The 21,745-nt window shown below is 38.1% G+C and overlaps 3 protein-coding genes across 7 annotated transcripts; 1 reads left to right on the forward strand and 2 right to left on the reverse strand.

The window, feature by feature from the left end:
* Positions 1-1,079: 1,079 nt before the first annotated feature.
* LOC103976742 (nuclear transcription factor Y subunit A-7) lies at positions 1,080-7,989 on the reverse strand. Of its 5 annotated transcripts, none has more exons than XM_065097215.1 (8): positions 7,728-7,989; positions 7,433-7,631; positions 5,447-5,831; positions 4,610-4,722; positions 4,411-4,482; positions 2,304-2,474; positions 1,393-1,745; positions 1,080-1,291 (listed from the first exon to the last, which is right to left on the reverse strand). In XM_065097215.1, the coding sequence occupies exons 3-8, from the start codon at positions 5,682-5,684 to the stop codon at positions 1,267-1,269; spliced, it is 972 nt and encodes a 323-aa protein (XP_064953287.1). In that variant the 5' UTR covers positions 5,685-5,831; positions 7,433-7,631; positions 7,728-7,989; the 3' UTR covers positions 1,080-1,266. The 5 variants fall into 5 exon arrangements, with proteins under 5 accessions (XP_064953287.1, XP_064953286.1, XP_018678185.2 ...); XM_065097214.1 differs by having other exon boundaries at positions 7,428-7,631; XM_018822640.2 differs by lacking the exon at positions 7,433-7,631.
* Positions 7,990-11,522: 3,533 nt separating this feature from the next.
* Positions 11,523-12,527, reverse strand: LOC135605084 (protein LURP-one-related 6-like). The gene is made up of 3 exons (XM_065094773.1): positions 12,205-12,527; positions 11,893-12,132; positions 11,523-11,815 (listed from the first exon to the last, which is right to left on the reverse strand). The coding sequence occupies exons 1-3, from the start codon at positions 12,436-12,438 to the stop codon at positions 11,684-11,686; spliced, it is 606 nt and encodes a 201-aa protein (XP_064950845.1). The 5' UTR covers positions 12,439-12,527; the 3' UTR covers positions 11,523-11,683.
* Positions 12,528-14,726: 2,199 nt separating this feature from the next.
* Positions 14,727-21,637, forward strand: LOC135606250 (polyadenylate-binding protein-interacting protein 7-like). Its single transcript, XM_065097218.1, has 6 exons — positions 14,727-15,097; positions 17,347-18,198; positions 19,301-19,712; positions 19,821-19,891; positions 20,415-20,539; positions 21,173-21,637. Exons 2-6 carry the CDS (start codon positions 17,431-17,433, stop codon positions 21,468-21,470), a joined length of 1,674 nt encoding a protein of 557 aa, XP_064953290.1. The 5' UTR covers positions 14,727-15,097; positions 17,347-17,430; the 3' UTR covers positions 21,471-21,637.
* Positions 21,638-21,745: the final 108 nt, after the last annotated feature.

Consider the following 21,745-nt stretch of genomic DNA (forward strand, 5'->3'; position numbering starts at 1 on the left):
CTTGGTTGGCCATGTTCGCTCCCATTCTTATCCCTCCATCGCCCACATTTCAACGTGGTCCTTCGCGCACATACACGCCCACACACATCTCTCTCTGTCTCTTCCTTGGACGGAGCTTTCGGTAGAGCCCACGGGAGAAGTAATGCGCGGTGGCGAAGCAAGCAAACGACACGGAAGTGGAAGCCGAGGCAGTAAAAGCCACGTACCGAGATGAGGAAGTCTGAGGAAGAGTCGCTGTTGACACTAAAGTCTCCAGCGTCGGCAATCGGGTGAGGGGAGCTATCCGCAAGAGACGGAGCGGTGCTCGTCATGGGGACGGCCTCAGTTGCAGGTCGTCTTCTCGCGTTTGAGTGTTCGACCATGTGCGCGGTGCTTCAAAGGTGATCGTTTTCGTGGGCGACCGCTTGATGGTCTAGTCGAACCGCATCATTCATGGCATCGACAGTGACCACAATGGTGCAGTGTTAGGATACAGGGCATGACACGATGATCATTCCACGACCATATATGTGGATGGATGCGTCTTTGACTTGTACGAGGTTGTGTTTGGCACATCTTTTGTTTCTTTGGATTTCTGTCTGACGCAAACCGTGCAAAATTTATGTTGGCGAAAGAATCTTACAGATCTGTAGATGCAGATGCAGAAAGTAAATGGTGGAGAGGTGGTGGGAAGTAATTACGGAGGGAGAAGGTCACAAGATTGATCTGAAGTCCTTTTGGTCATTCATTTATGTTCGTTCATCTTTGGCAAGCTCTGTGAAGCCTCGATGAGCTTGAATGTGGTGGCAAGGTCCACCGAGGAGGACCACCAGCGTGCCTCCCTGACAACTTCTTTCATCCCTGGCTTCATTGGCGAAGGTAGAACGTATCCTTGGCAATCACTGGTGTGACATTGTCTCTCTCTCTCTCTCTCTCTCTCTCTCTCTCTCTCTCTCTCTATTCTCTTAGTGAGAAAAGGTACAATATTAGTTGTTCTTGTGATCAGTTGGAAGCTTGCACCTCCACCTCTTTTGGTCATGATCATGGACTCATACCGCATACTGTTTTGCCTTAATGTATCATCCAAACCTTCAGAAAGAGAAAGAGAAAGCAAAAGAAATATTGCAGCGTGGTCAGTCAGATCAAAACTGTTGTCATACAAGTTTTAAGGAGAAGAGAATCCATGCATGTTGCTTGAACATATATCCAAGAGTTTTAGCTGGAGGCAGTCTCAGCTCCTTCAACCATACAAATCCAGAACAAACTGATATGGTGGCTGATTATTCATCATCTTTCAGACATGGTTTCGGATCTGAGACAGTGGAAACATAATAAGCCAAGGATGAATTGCCAGGGAAGCACTGAGACAGTGGAAAGTGACATGCGCAGTGCCTGTGCATCCTGTGCTTTTACCTCACGGCTGGTGTCCGTTGCTCGGAGCCGTTTCCCATTTTCCTGCCTCCGCCCTGACTAGTTGCTGCTGCAGCACTGGAGCGGAAACCGGGCTGCGAATAACATGACTGATCCTGCTGCACTAACATTCTTCTGCTTGTCGAAAGAGACGTCATGTCGGAGCTGGTAGATGTGGCAGACGAACCAACTAGACCACTACAGGAGCAGGGCTCAGAACATGAGACATTCCGGCACGCTTTGGAGGAGCAAGGCTGGGAATTCTGCTGCTGGAGCTGCTTTGTGTTAACAAAGCGGCCGCCTGATCCCCTCACTCTCTTCATTGCATGAAGATGTCGAGACTCGTGAAGGTATGGCTAAAACGGAACAAATAAGATCAGTTACATGTACAGTTGATTCTGCAAAAGGTAAGTACCACAGGCAACAAACATCGATTATTTACCTAATTCAAAGAATTTCCAATCAACCAAAAACCATGAGAGGGATGCACAAAAAAAGAAAGGTTTCTTCATTTTCTTGACAAATCAATGCATCAAATGGGCGAAGCAAGTTCACAAGTAAAAAATGCAAGAGAAAACATCGACAGAAGAACCCAATCGATGCAATGAATACAAGCAAACAAGAAAGAACTGCTAAAGAAGTTTGGATAGCTTGATCTTCAAAGAACAGCCGAGAACGAAGGATCACAAGAGCAGTGAATTCGGCATGAAAGATCTAGCTGCTCGTAACCAGGAAATTTGTTATACCAATTGAGAAGAAAATGGTACAATGGAAATCAGAGTCTTATATGACTCGAGACATTGGCACCTATTCCGTGAACTAGTAGAAACCGTTATGAATGAGGACCACAGGAGGACATTGCACAGGTCTTTACAGGATAAGAAGCAAGAATAAAAGGTATTATAGAACAGTACCTTTCGAGTTTTGATAACTTTGTTTTGAGCCTCCAACCGTGCACGAAGCTGTCTCCTTCTGAGGATTGCATTGTATTGTTTTGGATTCACATAAACGGGTTCTTCAGCAGCAGGTTCAGTAGGCAGCAGTACTCGAGCAGAGGATGCCATTCCGGCCATTTGGGGTTGGATCTGGATATAATAGCACAATACAATATCACAAGTACAGATGGCAGATCACAGAAAGCTAATCTCCTTCAGGTATGGGTTTGTTTACTTAAGCATAAAATAGAAATTCCTCATGTTTCTAGCCAACAAACTCCATAATTCAAGAATAAACAAACAAGAAAGAGAAAAGTTGATGTGCAAAAATGGTCTCATAACATGAGAAAATTTCAAGTCGACAAGATAGCGCAGGATGAATTGAAAACATAACCTGGAAAATCTTTTTGCTTACAAAACCTCAGCAGGGAACTCCAGCTGCTTTGGGTGCTTATAACAAAGACGAAACTAAAATTATTGCATTGGGAGATCAGAACAACACAGAAAAATTGAAGACATGGAATCATCAAGCAGACAGTTGAAGGCTACAATTGCAGAATTTTCAGACGCCCAACCATTATTAATTCCAAATAGCCAGGAGTCGAGACTGTGATTATGCTGCTGCCCCATGTTAGCTAATATCTAATGTTGAAACATGGATGTAAGTTTATTCATCAGCACATAGCTGTAGATTAAAAGCCAAAACACCAAAGGACATCATACATGGCATATGAACAGATACCAAAAGATACCAATCAACACAAAAGGAGCTTTTCATTGAGCATTAAATATGAACTAACAACTAACTAGTTTAGCCAGACAAGAATTTTCTTTAACAGCTATTCATGACATACATTCAAATTAACATTACAGAAGCTAGCATATTTCTTCATGACAAACACAAGATCACACATAATGAGTAGCAAAAAGAAAAAAGAGGCACATAAAGATCCACCTTTTTCAAGTTTTTTCTTGTCATAACATTGACAGAACAAGTACACAACTGTATCTGAAGATGATTTCTACAGTTCCAGACTAGATTATCGCGTTCCTCAGTTTCAGTTAAAATCAGTTTTGAAACTATAAATAAATATTCAAGTATTCTAAACTTAACTAGACATATGACTTTTTATATATCTCAATGATATCAAAAGATCTATGTAGCTGATCCCAAATAGTTGGAACTTAACGGTCTTATTGTTGTTGTAGACTATAACAATTTTTAATATGTTTTAGTTTCTTAGATTCTAATGCATTTCTCCTCAAACATAAAATTCAAATGGCTTACCTAAATTTTTATAGTTTGATGAGTTAGAGAATCATTATAAGCAAGTTTCGTGTTTAGATTATTGTGAACAGAAAAGTTTCCACTTCACTTCTCAAATTCACATTAGAATTTGGAAAACCAGTCCATCTTGCCAGACAGGCAAGCAATTTAGCAGATTCAGGCAAAGTTTGAGCTACCACTCATGACAACGGGTCTTACACATACCTTGTAGTTTCGGTTTAGATAGACATGGATTGTCCAGAAGATGGATGTTTGAATCTAATTTACCAGTAGATTTAAATCAGTATCAGAATCTAGTATACAACTGAAAACAACAATCAGTTATTCTTAGTGATAAACATGCAACGTTACATGATTTGTAAATAACTATCTTGCATGTACAAAGGATTTTTTTTTTTTTTCTTGGCTACATGCCACAAACTAAATCAACATAGAGTAGGTTTCATCTCAGATTAACATGTAAGGTTTTCTTTTTTCGTTGTTTGTTTTGTCTCATTTTTCTAATTTTCATCACTCGAAACAGGACCTTGGTAGAAGCTGCCTAAGCATTTTGAACTGCAAAAATGAATACTGCAAACAAGTTAAAGACATAAGTGAAACCAAGTCTTTAAACATAGGCTTGTACAACACAGTTTGACCTAGTCCATAAAGCAACCAATGTCAAACACCAAGTGTTCAAACTTGTTATAAAAAAGGCCAAGCAAACAAATTTTTGTTAATTAAACAGCGGAAGTCCAGTGGTAACATTTTGTGTCCTTCAATTTGGAAATTAAAAAGAAAAATCCCAATAACACCTACTATAGCATGTGGGCCATATGTAGCGAGCACTCCTCCGTAGTATGCATCAGCATAGGGGTATGATATACAAGCCTGCCACAGATGCCAGAAGTCCAATTTTACACAAGGAGAAATATAGAATAAATGAACATGCTAATAATATACAGTGTTTCAGGTAATCAACAGTACCTAAGAGCTTAAAATTGCAAAGGAAACTTACAAAAGGCTGGTTATAATCAAATCTTGGAGGTGCACTTGACGCTTCTGGAGTCCCTAGAGTTAGAACTGCCTTCATATGACCCTCAACTTGCTTTTCGTGCGTATTATCAGTGGCTATGGGAAAGAAAAAATGCATCAAACCATCAAAAACTAGAAGTTAGGAAAGTGACTTTAAACCATGAAGAACAAATTAACTGCAAGCTAGGTAACATTAATACCGAAAATTAATAGCCAACTGAATAAACAATGATAATAGCCATCTTAGTGTAATAAATTATAACAACCCGTTATCATATGTTGAGAACCCCAGTGCAAAGTGGGTTATGCAAAAGAAACTGAACGAGACACTTCAGTCTTTATGAATGCTCCCAATCTTTTAGGGTGAATTGAAAAAGCAGAAAATACATGATATTCCCATTAAGTCTGTTTTAAAACGAAAATGAAAAGGTGAGATGGTCCAAGAAAACAAAATAATCATGGCAAAATAGTCTTCACTTCCCTCAAATTCAATATTCAGGATCTTCTTCAGTTAGTTCCCACTAGAAATTATATCTAGCACAATAAGCACGTAGAACCTTTACTGTTAGACCTCCAAAATTAATTTACAGGAAGAGCAAGTAGAAGTTCAAATTTTTTTTTAGATTAATTATAATACAAGATAGCGGAACAGTGCAGTTGAGAGCAATGTTCATAGCTCATGCTTCGAATAAGCTATACCAGAATGGAAAAAAACAAACTGAAAATGCTGACTCCAAGCAGTCAGACATGCTAAAAAAATGATATGTTGGAGGAGAAAAATAGTGAAAGAGAATTTTTTTGCCACCAATATGAGCTATACCAGAATGTGCTGAAATATACTGCTCATGGTTGTTGCATTCACTTGTTCCTGATACTTCTTGATGGGCTTGACCACTTGACTGAGTTGACGAAGAGTTTTGGTCAGGCATTTGATCGCCTAGATGTTTCATCTGATTACCATGTTGAGCCAAGAAGTCCATGTGCATACTCAAGTTATCAGAGTTTAAGGAATTTGGAATGGTCGAGCTACTTGATTTCCACCAAAAAGGATGATTCATTTACACAATTGGATGTCGAATGAATCAAAGTATATCCTGAACCTTTGTTCCCAATGTGTTTCTAGAAGTCTTTTCATCAGAGACATGTTTCAGTTGCAAAGATGCTTCAAGTCCACATCAGTATCAGTTCTGGAGTTGTAGAACTGACTGTACACGAGGAAACAACTTATTGTGACCAATGCATTAAAAGGTAAGATAGAACAACAAATGAGATTATCAATGACACACAGAACAAAATAAGAACTACTCGTAACCAATGAGGTGTTAAATGATTTTTATTAAGAATGAGATAGTAACCCATGGAACATTGAGGTTTACATATCTACATCAGCTGATACTTCTGTTGGTCATATATATGAGTTCAAATTGAATAAACATTACAAAAGAATGCAAAAATTATCAAATAAAAAAAACACAAAAAATCAAATTGTTCATTATCCAGCTTTAAATGACTAATGCCAAATTGCCAACCGAATATTTCATGCATCTGACCAGATCAAAATGGAGAAGTCATGGATGATACAACAATGTATCCGGTCTTGGCTTAAATGGCAGAAATATGTGTTGAAGAAGTATTAACATTTGACTTCAATTAACTGAGATCGGTCCATCTTAACCAGCAATAATTGTACCGCAACAAGAAACTGTCCTTGGCTTAATGGATCATTGCATATCATTTTGTCACGTTGAGGTGATATCGCTAGGTAACTGAAGGGCCATTATCTACATCTTGATTTGACCAATGTAAAAGGCTTCGATCTTGTTTTTAGAACTGTGCCTCCAGAGCTTTTCTTTTGGTATAATAGTTATGGAGAGTTCGACAACAGTTCTTAAAAGAAATAATATAAGAAAAATATAAAGTTCAAGAAAAAGACAATCACCATTTGTTGGTACTTTCGCTACACATCAGTGCTCTTGCTGGTTTAGAACTGAAATTTTGGTAGATATATAGAGTAAAATGAAAAAGAATTAAACTCCTATAACTAGAAGGCATTATATATCATAAACCATCACATGAATCTTGGCCAAAATTGACCAAACTCTAGAGCCACAAAATTTTTGGGTTGGTCGTGGGATTTAAAATAAGTTAATCAGGACTTTGTTTTCTACGAGTTTCCTCTTTCTATTCGTGGCTCTAATCTAAATAAAAGTATCTAATCTCATCAGGCCCTTAGGGTTTCTTCCTAAGAAAATGTCTGGACTATCTTAGAATATTTTCTCACATGTTATCCTTGAATAGTACCTCCCTTTATATACTTGCCAATCCAAATAATTTCTTTTTTTTTTCTCTCTCTCTCTCTAACACTAACTTTTAATCTAAACATGTTAATCTCTTCTATACGAATTTTTTTAGTATGTCATTTCTTAACTACTTAGTATTATGAATAAAAGAAAGATCTAACCTTACATGTATCCTACTACCTTTTTTTTTCTTTTTCTTTTTTTTTTCTGTTTTTGAAAAACCTAAAGGTACTTTGCGGACAAAATCATTGTAAAAAACCCATATAAATTTATGAACGATTGACTCTGCAATTTCCCTTTGTTGCTGATGGATGTCAAAATAATCTAAAATTTTTGGCCATCTAATTTGAATTTTATATTATATAGCTTTCATTTTGTCGCTTTGCTAAAGTCACAATTCATTTCCAAGCAAATCAATCAGGAACCCAGGACAAACAAAAGCTCCGAAAATTTTGTCTGTAATAGATCGAAAAGACAACAAGAATCATCTCGAGAGATCACCTCACCAAAGTAATCGAGACGAGGTTTTTCCGGAAAGAATCAGTCTTGTGGAGCCAAACAATGCCCAGTAAAATCACCTATGACCCTGAGATCCACCTCCCAAACCCCAAAACCATGCAGATTCAAGACGCCAGAAACACCAAGAACCAGCACCTTCCGAAAGCCAACACATGCAACACCCGAATCCTTATCTCACGAGACCCCCTGGGTACCCAAATCAAGGAAGCCAAACCAAAGGGGGGATCGTGGCGGATGGAAGAAGAAAAGACCTCAAGGAATGACAAATCAGGAAATGGTTACCTGGACGAACAACGAAGGGAAGAAGAACCTCTCAGCAGGGACAAGGGAGGGTCATGTCTCCTTTTCTTCTTCTTCTTCTTCTTCTTCTCTTTCTTCACGCTACACAGCAAGGAAACATAAATGGAGTTCTTCTTCTGTTGCCAAACGTGCTACTCCGTCTCCATCATCGGTAGTCCTTTTCGACCATTTCCCTCAGCAGGAAACAAGAAAAAGTCTCTCCGCCTCCCATCACCTGCACGCTACTCTCCGTCCCTCACTGTTCGCCTCGGTGGGCGATTGCTAAATTACCGTGAGTAAACGCCGTATCTGCAGCAACATCATAGGGTGACACGCGTCTACTGCCATCAGTCGCCACACGTCGACAGAATCTAATGACTCGATCCGGCAGCCACTTTATTGCTGCGATAATTAGATGGACCCGAACGCGACCCGACCCACCAACGGACCAAAACGTGGCAGTTACAGCCACGCGATGCGCTGGGTTCTTGTGATCGAACGTAAGGGTCCCTCCACCGGGTCCCACGTGGTTCTTGTCAAGCCACCGCAGATGGGTAGCCGACGGGGGTACGACGATTTGATTTTTAAATTTCTTCTAAATTTAAGCAAAATCATTTTTTGATAATCATATATATATATATATATATGTATAAATAAAAAAAGAAAAAGAAATAATAAGATATTAGAACAAGACATGGGAAAGCTTGGTCTACTTTTGTTTTGCTCTTCTGATTCGAGATCCCCCCTCCCTGTCTTCTAGCAGAGATGGGTAGGTAGCAGAGAGAGCACAGAGAGGAACTTGTGTAGGAGGAAGTTGCACAGCCTTTGCTTGTTATATTCAACCTTTGATGAGATACAAAAGTTCTATTTTGTTTCTAATTAGTTGATAATTAAAGAAAATCTTATGATAATGATATTCTATGTCAGAGTCACAAATGTAATGAAAAACATTTCTGAAGTCAAGTAGGACAGAGTTGCTGAACATTGTTTGTTTCTTGTTGATCTCAATTTTGGTTCATGAACAAACGTAAAACTAAAGCCATATAGCCTTTTGGAAGAGGCGAAGTATGTGGTGAACAAGAGACACGAGACACGGCATCACTCCAAGCGTAGAAGCCAAAATGGAGTGAAGGAGCAATCATTGCTTGCCGTGGTGGAGTTGTGACCGTAAGGAACGTTTGATTCGAACTGGTGGGGGTGTAGAAATTGGATGGGTTCTCAATCGTAAGACAAGAAAGCATTGATTGATTGATTGATATCGAGGGCGTTCATGTCAACATGGTGGAGAAGTAGTAACTCATCAGCTTGAGGGAAGCCGGTATCCACCAGTAGAAAGAAACGCATGCACATTACTGATCTCATTTACACTGTAAAAGCCTAATGGCAAGCAGGCAGGCAGGCAGGCAGTCAGGAAAAGAACCTTCTTTTTTCTGCTACATCTTAATGGAAAGCTTTGCCCAGATCATTGAAAGCTAATGATGTTGATGATAAGAACAACAACAACAACAACAACAACAGTAATTATGTTGGATAAAACTTTTTGTATGTATAATTAATTCAGGGGGCTTTCGTCATTGTTCTGAAAAAGAAAACCATATTTTTTTTCTAGGAAAAAGATTAACAAGATAGGTAGGAAGGAATTCAGTGCCCTTTGGTTTACTTGTTCCATTTTGATAAACACAGTCCCATCTCATTAATACTATGAATCTAAGTTCAATGGAGAATTTGGATCTCCACCTGTGAGTAGATTCTCCAATTTGTCTGCTTAGTTGACCTCCTGAAACAATAGAAAGTATGCTCCTTGATGATGTTCTAATATTCTCATTAACTGGAGCATACTTTAGATGGGTGGGAATTTGTGGCGATTCCACTCTTTATCTAATTAAACAGATGCGACTGTGATTATGAAGCAAGCCATTGCAGCTCGATCCTTCCCCTAAAACTTCCATACTCTCTCACTTTGTCTCAAACTTCAGTCTCAGTATGGTCTAAAGAACACAACAACTGTGTGGAAACACACAGTGCCAACAGTCGATGGTCTCAGAAATCTTTCATTGCAGATCAATGATTGGCCACACAGTGTTGGTGCTTGTTTCTTGTACAGCTGTGTGCTCTACTATAGCATCCACATGGTGAATGAGCAAGGAAGCTCTTAGGTAAAGGGCCAACATCATCTGCTTGATCTTTACCCAAGTATAGTATCTTATTATCCTCACCTGTCCCCAGCAACACCATCTTCTAGAGAGAGGTAGGTGCAAGCTTTGCCTTGCAACTTGGTCTTGAAGATTCAAGAAGATTGATCAGGCCATTTCTTTCTATGATCTATTTGAACATATGAAATGACTCCCTGTTATGATAGGTCAATGTCTAATCTTTTTGTGCTCATGCCAAGTCCTCATGCTTGCATGATTCAACAATCTAATCTTCTCCTGCTTTTGTTTGAGAAGAAGAGTGGCATCAATGATGGACATTGCCAGGACTTTTGGAGGTCTTCTTCCATGGATAAAAAGCACCAAACATGGCGGTGAATCATGTAGTCGTGATGGGTTTTCTCAGGTACACAACAAGCCAGTCCTCTACAATAAATAAAAAGCATGTGGTCCATTCTAAACCTGTCAATTAGCTTTAATTAGGACCCAACATGATTAGGTCCCTCCCTTTTGAGCAATAATTAGGTCAAAGTGAAATACCATAACTAAACCTAATCCCATGATTCTTTTATTTAGGTTTGCACATATGCAATATTGATATAAGCATATTTGTTATTTCTCAAAATCCATCCATTAATTTGAATTAGAATTTTCATCATTACCATACCACCATTCCTATCTTGTATTTCATCATTATTGTTCTACCATTATTATTACCCTATAATAATGGTGAAAATTATAATTAGCCTATAAAAGAATCTATCATTTGGTAGTCCATTGCTTGTGCTCTTTGAGGAAAAAAAAGAATTCCTGAATCATTGATTTATGTGCAAGAAAAATAACATGAATCATTATCTTAATCTCACATATCATCCTAACATTTATATTTCAGAACAACATCAAGAAGGGAAAAAAATTGCTTCATAAATAATCGATTTGAGAAAAAGGAAAAGGTCTATTCATTTTCTTTAATGAAATGCTCATAGTAAAAGAAAAGAAAAAGGAAATTAAAGTTGCTTGGAGGTGTCTATTGTTGTGATGATGATGGTGCTTAGACCACAGAAATTTCCTCTGCATTGTATCTTGCCAACAATGTTTTCATATAAGCTGACCAATTAATAATAATAGTCTAGTCTTGTCTGCCTTCGATTAGAATATTTATTCCAGTCATTGCATGAAGGACCAAAAGAAGAACATATTCTCTCTCTTTTCAAAAGGAACAAGGAACATATTCTCTTAGGGTATTAGTATTGAGATTAGCCAGCCATACAACCCAAATGTTTCGTATGATTAGCCATTCTATTTGTGCTTAGACTATCTTGAATAATCCTCCTTTAAGACGAGTGCCATTCTTCTCTTTGCTTATTCCTTTGATGTAGTAATAGTTTTTGGGAACAATATGGAATATACTGACTTGACTAGAAGAGATCGATGGACTACTGAATGATGAACCAATGATTTATGGACGGACTTCGACGTCTTAATATCTACTAAATTGCTTTGTTTGATTGCCCACATGACCACATGAACATGAAGGCACAAAAGCAAGGTAGACTGTCCAACCATTTCTCTCTCCTCTTTGGGCAAAAGGTGACGAGCCCATGAAGAAGAAGGAACAGACAGACACTGATCAGATGAGCACAAAACCAATTCAAACAGGTGTATGTACACCATAGCTTTGTTTACTTCAGTGATATGAATCTTTTATGTGAACACCACCCTGCCAACCATGCATGCATGTACAAGGAAACAATAGCAATTTGGATCATATACATATGGCACCAACACATTCTCCTCCTCTTTCCATCATCAGCACCTAGTGGATTCCCCATTGATGTAGTCCAGAATGGCAATCACTGCAACGACGAAGGCCTGGTCATAGCTTGGTTGCACCACCACAAAGTAGAACTCCTTGCTTGCCATCATCTCCTTCTTCCCTACCTGTGACCATCACAAGGGACAAGTGATTAACATGGGTATGCATTTGACCAAATTATGACTTCTCTTCATAATCTTACCTCAGCCACAACATTTCCTCGTCGATCTCTGATGATACAAGCTCGTTCGAGGAAAGATCCTCGTACCTCAAAATCCCAACTCCTGTTCTTCTTCGGTTCGATGTAGATTCGTGTGGTAGAATTCATCATGATCCTTGATTTTTGTTCTTGGAGGCTGAAAACCAGCTTGCTCGGCAGTTCATAGTCCATCAGGTAACCTCTCCACTGATCGTTGAAGCTAAGCGCTTGCAGAACACCTCCCTAGGAGGGTAAAAAGAGCTGAGATAACACATTCGGAATCATAGCACGAGGATGAAGAGGAAAAGAGATTACCTTCCTACGAATGACGAGCAATGAGTTGCCATCGCCATCCCTGATCACGCACTCACCGCCGACGCCAAGAACACCGCAACCGTCCACCGCGAAAACGATGTGCTGGTTAATGTTCATCACCACAAAGCCTCCTCCATTGATGTTGCGAGGCCTCTTCCTTATCATTAGCACCGTCTGTGAATTGGAGCAAAATGTCTTGCTAACGATAGGGAGTAAAATCGTCGCTCCACCCATGACTTGTTTCTTGAGCACATCTCCGAAGCCAAAACCTGTATTAATAGAGGTTGGAGGAGCCACTGCCAGGTTGAACCTTGTTCAAGCTGTAAACCAAAACCAAGAATCCTGACCAAACTAAAGACTAGACAAGATGGTGTGATGGCCTACTTACTTAGCTTGTGGAAGTCTAAAGGTGGTGGTTGTTTTCTTCACTCAACTCGGACAAAGTAAGAATCCTAAACTTGTGGTTCATCAAAGAAACATGTTGCTGCAGCTAAGAAAGCATCTTGGAATATATTGCTTTCAAATGGATGAACTCGATTCGTTTAGCTTCTTAGCAAAGGCTCACCGGTACTGTCTGTCTTCCCCCTTCAGATCCAATCGACACATGTCTTTCGTTTACCGGATGGTGTCTTTTCGGTTGTGTTCAGAAACACAATGATGATTGCAGTCATACATCAGCAAGAAGTATGATTCTGAGATTCCAAAACACTATCCAGTTGCCATCTGAAAAGTTCATGCGGAGCTGGGAGAGCTCTTTGCCACTGGGCATGAATGATCCATGCTTCGTAAGCAGCTTCTGGCAAAATGAGAGACGGGCAAGCCAGAGAGAAAGATGAATGAGTATGTATGGAATATTGATTTGTGTGGGAAGCGAGATGGAGGTTTCTATCCTTCATTCTGATCTCTTGTTTTGAAGCACGTCGAGTTCCATTCCCCTGTAATCCATTCTCTGTGAGGGAAATCAGTTTATCTTCCTGTACTCCTCAGCAATTGGCTCGAGCTCTTAAACTTAAATCCAAAAAACAGCTCAATTATTCCCTTGTGATGGTTGGTGGTTTCTTTGGACAGGTTAAGGTTTACTTTAACACCATTAAATCACAAGAAAGATGACTTGCAAGTTCTTCCATGTAAGAGGCAGTTGTCCCAAGTAAAACAAGAGTTTATTTAGACCATACAATTGCATGAAAAAGGCATATTGTATTGTGTTGAATCTGAGGTTGATAAAGCAGTTGAAAGACCATAGCAGACAAGGTAACTTAATTCTCAGATCCTTGGAGTGCATTCAGATGTTTCAGATGAAAACTGATGACAGTGAGATGAGATTTCAGAATAAGTAGGCTTCCTACCTTATAAAAATTTGATAGATAGATAGATAGATAGATATATTATTAGATAAATAGACCATTTTATGGATGGATAGACAGATAGATAGAGATAGAGAAAAAGGAAAGGAGATAGAGGAGGAGGAGGAGGTGGTGGATAAGTATAAATCTTACCTGCTAAATTTTCATCCCAAAAAAAGAGAAGAAAAAAAAAACAAAGAAGAGATTTCATAGCAAGTAGACTTCTCACCTTATAAATTTGAGAATAAGTAGATTTCTAGAATTATGACAAAATATTGAAAGGCTGTATTCACTTTGGATTCTGCTAAATGTAAGAGGCATTTTTCTTCTTTTTTTTTCCTGATTTTTTGTTCAATCTAAGAGGTCATTGGTTGAACTGATTGATAAGTATGTAAGTTCATATGTTTAATAACAATAGCAAGGAAAAAAAAATCAACATCAATATGAGTTTATTTTTTTTATTATTTTGATTGAACAGGTTTTGATATTTATGCTGTCTGGATTTTTTTTTTTGTAATGTGATTTTGGAAAATAAAAAAAATGTTGTTCATTATTTCATCTTTAATGGTACAATAATTAACATTCGGAAAAGTTGCTTATATGATTTCATGTTTATCCTTCTAACCAAATATATATATATATATATATATATTCATAAAATCTAAAAACTTGCACATACTGACTCTAAACCACTTTAATACCTCTTTATAAAATTCATGTCGATGAATAAGAATTGTGGTGATATTTTAGGTATTTTATATTTGAATATGTATTTCAAAACTCAAAACTAATTTATATTTGTGCCAATTGACTATATATAAATATATATAATTTTAGAAGGGCAAATACGTTATTTAAAATTCCTGAAAATATATAAATATAAAAACATAATTATAACCTTTTATAACTCGATTTCTCCTGTCCACGTCCACTAAGCGCATCCTGGCCGCCCATTCACTTCGCTTGGCCGCTCAATCTCGATCGCAGCCATCCATTCACCTGGCATCACCCACGCCGACTCCTAACCCTGCACACCTTTGATCTTGACCGTCCATCGCGAGATAAGCACGCCCTCTTCTTGATGGGTCTGTGATCAGATGAGCCGACGGCTGTGATCCTAGGAGAGGGCGACCGCGCCCTATCGCTTCCCACGATAGTTTAAGGTCAGGAGTCAACGTACGAAATGCTTGATCCAAGGGAGGCGAACGAGATCGAGAGGTAAGAAGGAAGCTGAAGACGGGTCACTGTTGGCTTTTCTCTTCCTCTTTTATTCCAGATATGGAGCTCCTCTCTTTGGCGGCGGTTGTAATCGACGCGGTATCGACCAGGGCTTGAGATCGCCAGCGGAACCCGAAGCGGAGGCATCACAGAGGGGAAGAATCCAGCGAAATATTTAGGCCTTGCTTCCAATCCGAATCTACGGAAGAATCGTTGAGGTGCAATCGAGAGGAGGAAGGAGGAGGAGCTCGTCCGTTGTTACTGCCGCCGTGCTTCTCTTCACTCCAAGTAGTGGTTGCCAGCCATGTATCCCCTCATCGATCTTATGAAAGGTTGGGACTCGTCAAGCCTTTTTCTTGGTCTTTCTCTTGAAATTTTCTTGATTACTTTTTGATGCTATTGGGGTTTCTTGCATGGATCTGTTTTTTGGACGGTGGAATCTGGAATCTCGCCTTTTCTGGCGTGGTTTGTGAGGAAGGTTTCGTGGAATTTTGTCGGTGCTGTATTCTTCCTCGATTAGGGTTTTGTGTCGGAGGATTTTGGGGATTTTGGTCTGACGTCCTCATTTTATTCGTTGCTGCGTATGTTTGGGTTTGTGGTTTTTGATTTGCTGGGATCTGATGGGACCGTGGGTTGTAAATATCCCTTTTTTGGGTGATGTAGAATGGTAAAAAACAAAAGAAAATAAAATGCATGAGGAATAATAGAGTATTCTTTCGTATTTAGCAAGATCATAACAACCAAAGTTCATAATCGATGGTCTTCTGTTTATTAGAGAATGATACGAGTTTGAGAGTGGAATGAAATATGAAGATTTCCACGGTTAAAGAGGAGATTAAGAGCAATAACATTGGGAACTTTGGGTTTTGCATGCCACTAATATGCTTATACAGATTTTTATAGTTAAACAACGTCTGATTTCCAATTTTGGATAAACAGATAAATAAGAAAATATGTCGTTTTAATCATCTCAGCAAATCTTGTCATCATCAACCTTTTCTTATTTTATCTTGTTAAAGTCAGTTGCAATTGCTGGATAAAGAATATCGATACCTTGCTAAAAAAATGTAATGAAACAAAGAAAAAAAGCATGTGAGCAAGGCGAAGAATTTATACATATAAATTTAGGATCTAAGATTCCCTTAACACAGGCAATGAGGATCTCTATTCCCTCCTAACCATACAAAAAGCAAGGAAAGAAAAGACCTAAGGATCAACATATTTGAATTTATGCTGTAAAACAGGGTTATCTGTACTTTTGAATGAAATACATTTTATCTGGATGTCAAGATTTTATTGGAGCTGGTTCTTGAGTATAACAATTAACAAGAAAAAAGGTCGTTCTGATAATTAAATCCGATTTTCAGAATCATTAAAAATTTTAGTGAACTCATTAGTAGCTGTTAGCTCCTGTGTATCTAGAGTTGAAAAGAGAGTTGGTAATTGTACTCAAATGAAATCCAGGCATCTAGGATTGCGGCACTAGTGGCTGGGAGGAAAACTTTCTTAATCGTTTACTTACACGCACACAATTATGTAATTGAATGAATCCAGCTACGTGCTCCAGCTACGTGCTCCATCATATTGTGCCATATGTGGTGAACAAATTGTTACCACTTTTTTGTATTGGCGATGAATGGATAAAGTGGATTGGAAACTATGTTTTGGTACCTGTATGTGAAATATATGTATTGTTTTGTGATTGTGAAAGAGGTTGTAGACCATGATTCTTGGAATCTTAAAGATCTTAGGTGCATACTACGAGGTACAGTGCTACTATATAGATAAGATTGAGCATTTCAAGTTATTTAACATCACTAAATTTTCTCTAATTACAGAGGGAATTTTCCCTCTGTAATAAGAGAAAATTACAGAGGGAAAATTTTCCCTCTATGGTATGACTTTTCTCAAAAGTTTCAATGAGCAAGAAATTTTTTTTTCTCAATGACCAAGGAATGTTGATCTATTGCAAAAGACAATTGATATCTTATCAGCCTCATAACCATAAGGAACACAATAAAACACATAATCGAGAGGACATAGGTGCAAGTTTTATAGGACAAGAGTCCATTTTCTACTGCAGAACTATGTTTAAGTTGCATTTTCATCAGAAAGTAAGAATTGTAAGCAAAAGTTGGTGAAACACAAACACAAACTTTTAGCAGCACTGAGTGATGCCTGCAGCATTCTGGTGCCTTGTTCTGATTATCTTTCTTTCTGTAGCATTGGTAAAAATGTTGCCTTTTAATCAATATTTTTATTGTTACAAGTTGTTGCTATTCTAGGTTGAGTCAGCTTTTGTAAGCGTGGCAACTATGTCATGGTCAAAATGCTAATAGGTTATATCTGAGTCTTGAATTTTTTTTTTCAATAGCATTTCTCTACTTGACTCAATTTATATAAAACTTACATCTTCATGTGGTAAATTTGTGATGTCTAGCATAAAGAAGTTTTAATTGAAATGGTTGGCTTTAGACAGATGTTGATTTGTATTATCGAACTGTTGTGTAATTTTTTCTATATTTAATATGCTTATCTACGGATCACTCTAAGTTTTGGTCATTATAAATCTTATTTGCAGGAGTGGGATAATTCTTCATGGAGCTTGCTTTTTTATTAAAATACTATATGTAACCCAGAACTATATTTTTTCAATTTTCAAATTATGATGAATTTATCCAACAAAGGTCTTGCAGACAGCAAGGTTGCAAAGTTGAGTTCATTGAACAGGGTCACCACATTAAATCCTAGTGCAGCCGAATTTGTTCCTTCAGCCCTTAAATATACCTATGGAGTCACCAAAAGTGCAGAGTCAACAAAGTTTGATCTTCCAGGGTCTTCTAGAAAAGCAGTCTTAGACCAAACAGGGTCTAATACTTCAAATAATTCAGATGATGAGATACACCAGTACTGGCGTGACCAGCTTCCTGATGACATCACTCCTGACTTTGAAGTCATTGGAGAAGAAGAGTTGCATGAACCTTCTCACCTTACACTTGCAGGTTTCTCAATTCATGATGGTGTTGAACAATCAAAATTTTCAGCATTAGCGACTGGCCAGACATTGAATATGCGGCAAGATCTTTCTTCTCCTACCACTGATATTGGAAATATGGGATATCCTGGATCTGTTAACTCTAAACAACAATCATCAGTTGCTTCCATGATTTCAGCTTCTAATATGAAGGGAAAATCATTCATTGGTGAACAGCATGGGAAGATACTTTATGATGGAGATTTGAATGCTGATTTGGTGGGGAATTTGATGGGGAATTTGATGGGTGATAATGTGTTTCTTCAGAACTCAGTCACTGATACCATAGAATACTTATCATCACAATTTCCTGGTTTTGCCGTTCAGAGCCTTTTAGATGTTTATTATGCAAATGGATATGATTTGACCTTGACCATTGAGATTCTGACTCAGCTTGAGGTGTGTGTGCATCCATCCAGACTTCTGTTCTTTTAAATAAATTATCAAAAATTGGTGCCTGATTAGGATATGTATCTTGGATTATAAGAAATCAGAACTTGGATCCATCTTTATATTACCATTTAGTTGATGATTCACAAGGCAACAATCACAGATATGAATTCAGTCAGGATTTTGATGTCTAGTATCTCCTCGAATGATTTATAGTTAGCTGTTCTGTTCAATTCTTAAAATAATGTGTTTTACCATCTGTGCCTAAATCAGTCAGCTAGCTAGTTGACAATGCACCATGTCATCGGAATTCAAGTTTACAAGTGTAGCTATGGATATTACTCTAACTCAATATATATTTTAAATTGACTCAAAAGTCCAGAAAGCATAATATGAAAACCAGAACTTATTCCATTTTCTACATTGAAATATATTCAGATTGCTTGGCTGTATTATCTGAAGTATAAACCTGATCATTAGAAAATGTATTTGTCAATATACATGTGAGTAGTATCATGTTCTAGGATATATTAAATAGAAACAGAAAGCAGAAGAAAATCACTTTGGAAGCTTCTAAGCACCATGGGAACTATTATATATCTTTTATTTCACTAGATGGATCTCTTGGTCTTTAAACAAATGAGAAATTGTGGTTCTTCGTCTGTCCCTTTTAACAAAGTAATCAAATATAAATCTTTCATAATAGAATATGGGAAAACTGTATATATACACCGTTTTAAATGCTTTTTAGTAAGCAGTATTATCTCAAGTGTAAGTGGATTGATATCCAGAGAGATGCCTATATTTTTAAAATATTAATGTAGGGAACATCTGTCTATTGGTCTTTCTAGGTGACTTGTATATGACTGCCCTTGCTTTCTTGTGTTATTTGCTGACCATAATGGAATAAGGTGCTGTATTTGTTAATGATAGTGCTTTCATTGTTGTTTGCTTTGCTTTTAAAGATTTTACCATGCAATACTACTAGAGTTTTGCTGATGAATTTGTTTGAAATAATAAAACCATCTTGGCTGATGCTATGTCTTTAAGTTATATATCACTTGGCATAATGACTTGTTTGAGGGTTGATATTCAATTTTTTGTATTGCAGCTTCAAGTTGATGCTGGTTCTGACCAAAACCTTAGCACAAATTCCTTGGCTGCTCCAAACTTTAGCCCGATGGACTTTCCAGCTCTTCCATTAGCAGACACTCAAAATCAGTTGTCAAAGTATACCGGAGAAGATGTTCAACATGGTTTTAATATGCACAAATCTTCTTCTGGTACATCAAGAGGTGATATTGATTTTGCTTCAACTGTTAGAAAATTAGCATTGCAGGATTCTGGTCACTGGAAGTATGATAGAAAAGGCTCTGCTGATACTGGTGTTGGTTCAAGTAGCAATTCCCAACAGTTGGCTACTTCATATAATGGTCTTAGCAAAATGGTTTATGGGGATAAATGGCATGGTTCAGGTCCTGCTCGGTCATCTCCTGTTTGGCTTGAGACTGGGGAAGCAGTGGGTAATATTTTTAGTATATCTTCTTTTACTGCTCACCATATTTCCATGAATTTTTACTGGATTTATCTAAAGTTTCCCCTTATCTATGTTTCCATTTCTGAGATTACAGCAAATATATATTCAGAGTCAAGAGAAGAAGCTCGTGATTTTGCACGTCTTCGAAATGCATGCTTTGAACAGGTAGATGTGCTCCTTAGAATGATGTTTATGCACATTAGGACACCATATGAGTAGACTTATCATGAACTTGCAAATTGTGCATGAGGGCATCGTTAGTATGTATCAAAATCAATAACGTGCAAGAATCATATGAGATGGTTGGAACATTTACATGTTAGGGCTAAGATGATCTTTTTGAGGAGGTAAGCGGACTCATATAGATTCAGGTAACATGTGAGTGTACTACAACTTAGGAGACATTTGAAACATGTGCTATTCAGGGACAGACGATCACTTTGGGGATTTGTCACATACTCTCTCAGGGTTGTTGGAAATCATCCTAACATCAAATTGTACATTTTTACTTGTTGTTTCTATGTGGTCTTAGTGTTTCCTGTTGTGCCTCTTGTAGTGTGGCAATACTGTTGGATTATGTGTGTAGTAGTTATGTATTCTTAAGTTTACTCACTTTTGTTTTGTTACATGGATTGAATTGGAAATTTGAGCTGTGTTGTTGAGACCATAAGTCACAAATGGTTGACAGGCAAGACAAGCATACCTCATTGGCAACAAGGCTCTAGCAAAGGAACTGAGTTTGAAGGGTCAGTTGTACAACATGCAGATGAAAGCAGCTCATGAAAAAGCTAAAGAAACAATTTACCAGAGAAGGTTGGTCAGTCATCACTCTGTAGTGTACGCCTGTCATTTGGTCCCTAATCTTATCATTTTTTTTGCCTAATTATAACAGCAGTAGTAGTTTGTGTTTCTTTTGATATACTAAGTACACTCTTTTAACTGTGTAAACATATGTTTTGTTTTTAAAGGTTGTGAAGTAATTAGAGTCACCATTTCTGTTCTGTACTTCAGCCAATAGTTCTGCTGCTGCCACCAAATGAGACTCTCATTCATATAACTAATCGAATTTGAGAATTTTGAATATCCCAATGTAAATTTACAGCCTTCGTATATGGATAAACAAAAGCATCACTTGTACAACTTTTACCAGAGGAACAATTGAAGTTGACTGAAGTATCTTTCTTCAGTCATCATGTTATTGGAATATATCTGTATCATATTTAGAGCTGTCGTTACCTAAAAGTTAACAGAATTGCATTTGTGAAATAAGCGTGTCCTTGTAAGGTTTATTTTCTACTGGCCTTCTGGGGCTTCCATTGAAGAGCTTAGAGATGTTGGTCAGCTTGTTGAAGTAATATTGTCCTCTATAACAAGTTGTGGTTGTGTTTGTGTTTTAGACCACAGATCACATAACAACATTTGTTGGATTTCCTACGTATCTTTCAGGAACCCATCTTCTGAGGTCCTTGGCTGCAGCCGCGGGCAGGATCATCTTATCGATCTGCATGGCCTTCATGTCGGTGAAGCCATACATGTTCTACATCGTGAACTGAGAGCCATGAGGAACACGGCAAGGGCTGCTGGGCAGCAACTGCACGCCCTGATATGCGTCGGGACTGGTCACCACACCAAGGGCTCACGTACACCTGCCAGGCTTCCTGTGGCAATCGAGCAGTACCTGGTGGAGGAAGGCCTTCGCTTCACCCAGCCTCAGCCCGGTCTGCTCCGTGTTGTGATATACTGACACAAAATGAGAAAAAAAAAAAAGTATAGAAGAGGATCGTGAATTATAGAAAATGAAAAAAAAAAGTGTCTAGCATTGTAACATTAACAATGGTGGCTTTCCGGACACGTTTTGTTAGCCATTCTATGGAATTATTTGATTCCAGGGGGAATTATTTTTTGTGAGAAGATCATGTTGTTTCTCTAAATATGATTCTCTTACATTTGTGCATATAACACTGCATATGAACGGAATAAATTTATGTCTCACTTTTGTGGATCAGGAAAAAGATTAGG

This window comes from Musa acuminata, chromosome BXJ2-2 (genome assembly GCF_036884655.1).
Source record: "Musa acuminata AAA Group cultivar baxijiao chromosome BXJ2-2, Cavendish_Baxijiao_AAA, whole genome shotgun sequence".
NCBI classification, from domain to species: domain Eukaryota; kingdom Viridiplantae; phylum Streptophyta; class Magnoliopsida; order Zingiberales; family Musaceae; genus Musa; species Musa acuminata.

Bases quoted from the DNA above. Each gene is read 5' to 3' on its own strand.
- LOC103976742 (XM_018822640.2), bottom strand. From the start codon at position 5,684: ATGAATCATCCTTTTTGGTGGAAATCAAGTAGCTCGACCATTCCAAAT. The intron at 4,483-4,609 runs GTAAGTTTCCTT...CATCTGTGGCAG, and splicing joins TTGATTATAACCAGCCTTTT to GCTTGTATATCATACCCCTA. The intron at 1,292-1,392 runs GTAAAAGCACAG...CCACTGTCTCAG, and splicing joins CAACGGACACCAGCCGTGAG to ATCCGAAACCATGTCTGAAA.
- LOC135605084 (XM_065094773.1), bottom strand. From the start codon at position 12,438: ATGGGTGGAGCGACGATTTTACTCCCTATCGTTAGCAAGACATTTTGC. The intron at 12,133-12,204 runs GTAATCTCTTTT...TTACCCTCCTAG, and splicing joins TGCTCGTCATTCGTAGGAAG to GGAGGTGTTCTGCAAGCGCT. The intron at 11,816-11,892 runs GTAAGATTATGA...TGATGGTCACAG, and splicing joins GAGGAAATGTTGTGGCTGAG to GTAGGGAAGAAGGAGATGAT.
- LOC135606250 (XM_065097218.1), top strand. From the start codon at position 17,431: ATGATGAATTTATCCAACAAAGGTCTTGCAGACAGCAAGGTTGCAAAG. The intron at 18,199-19,300 runs GTGTGTGTGCAT...TTTGTATTGCAG, and splicing joins AGATTCTGACTCAGCTTGAG to CTTCAAGTTGATGCTGGTTC. The intron at 20,540-21,172 runs GTTGGTCAGTCA...CGTATCTTTCAG, and splicing joins GAAACAATTTACCAGAGAAG to GAACCCATCTTCTGAGGTCC.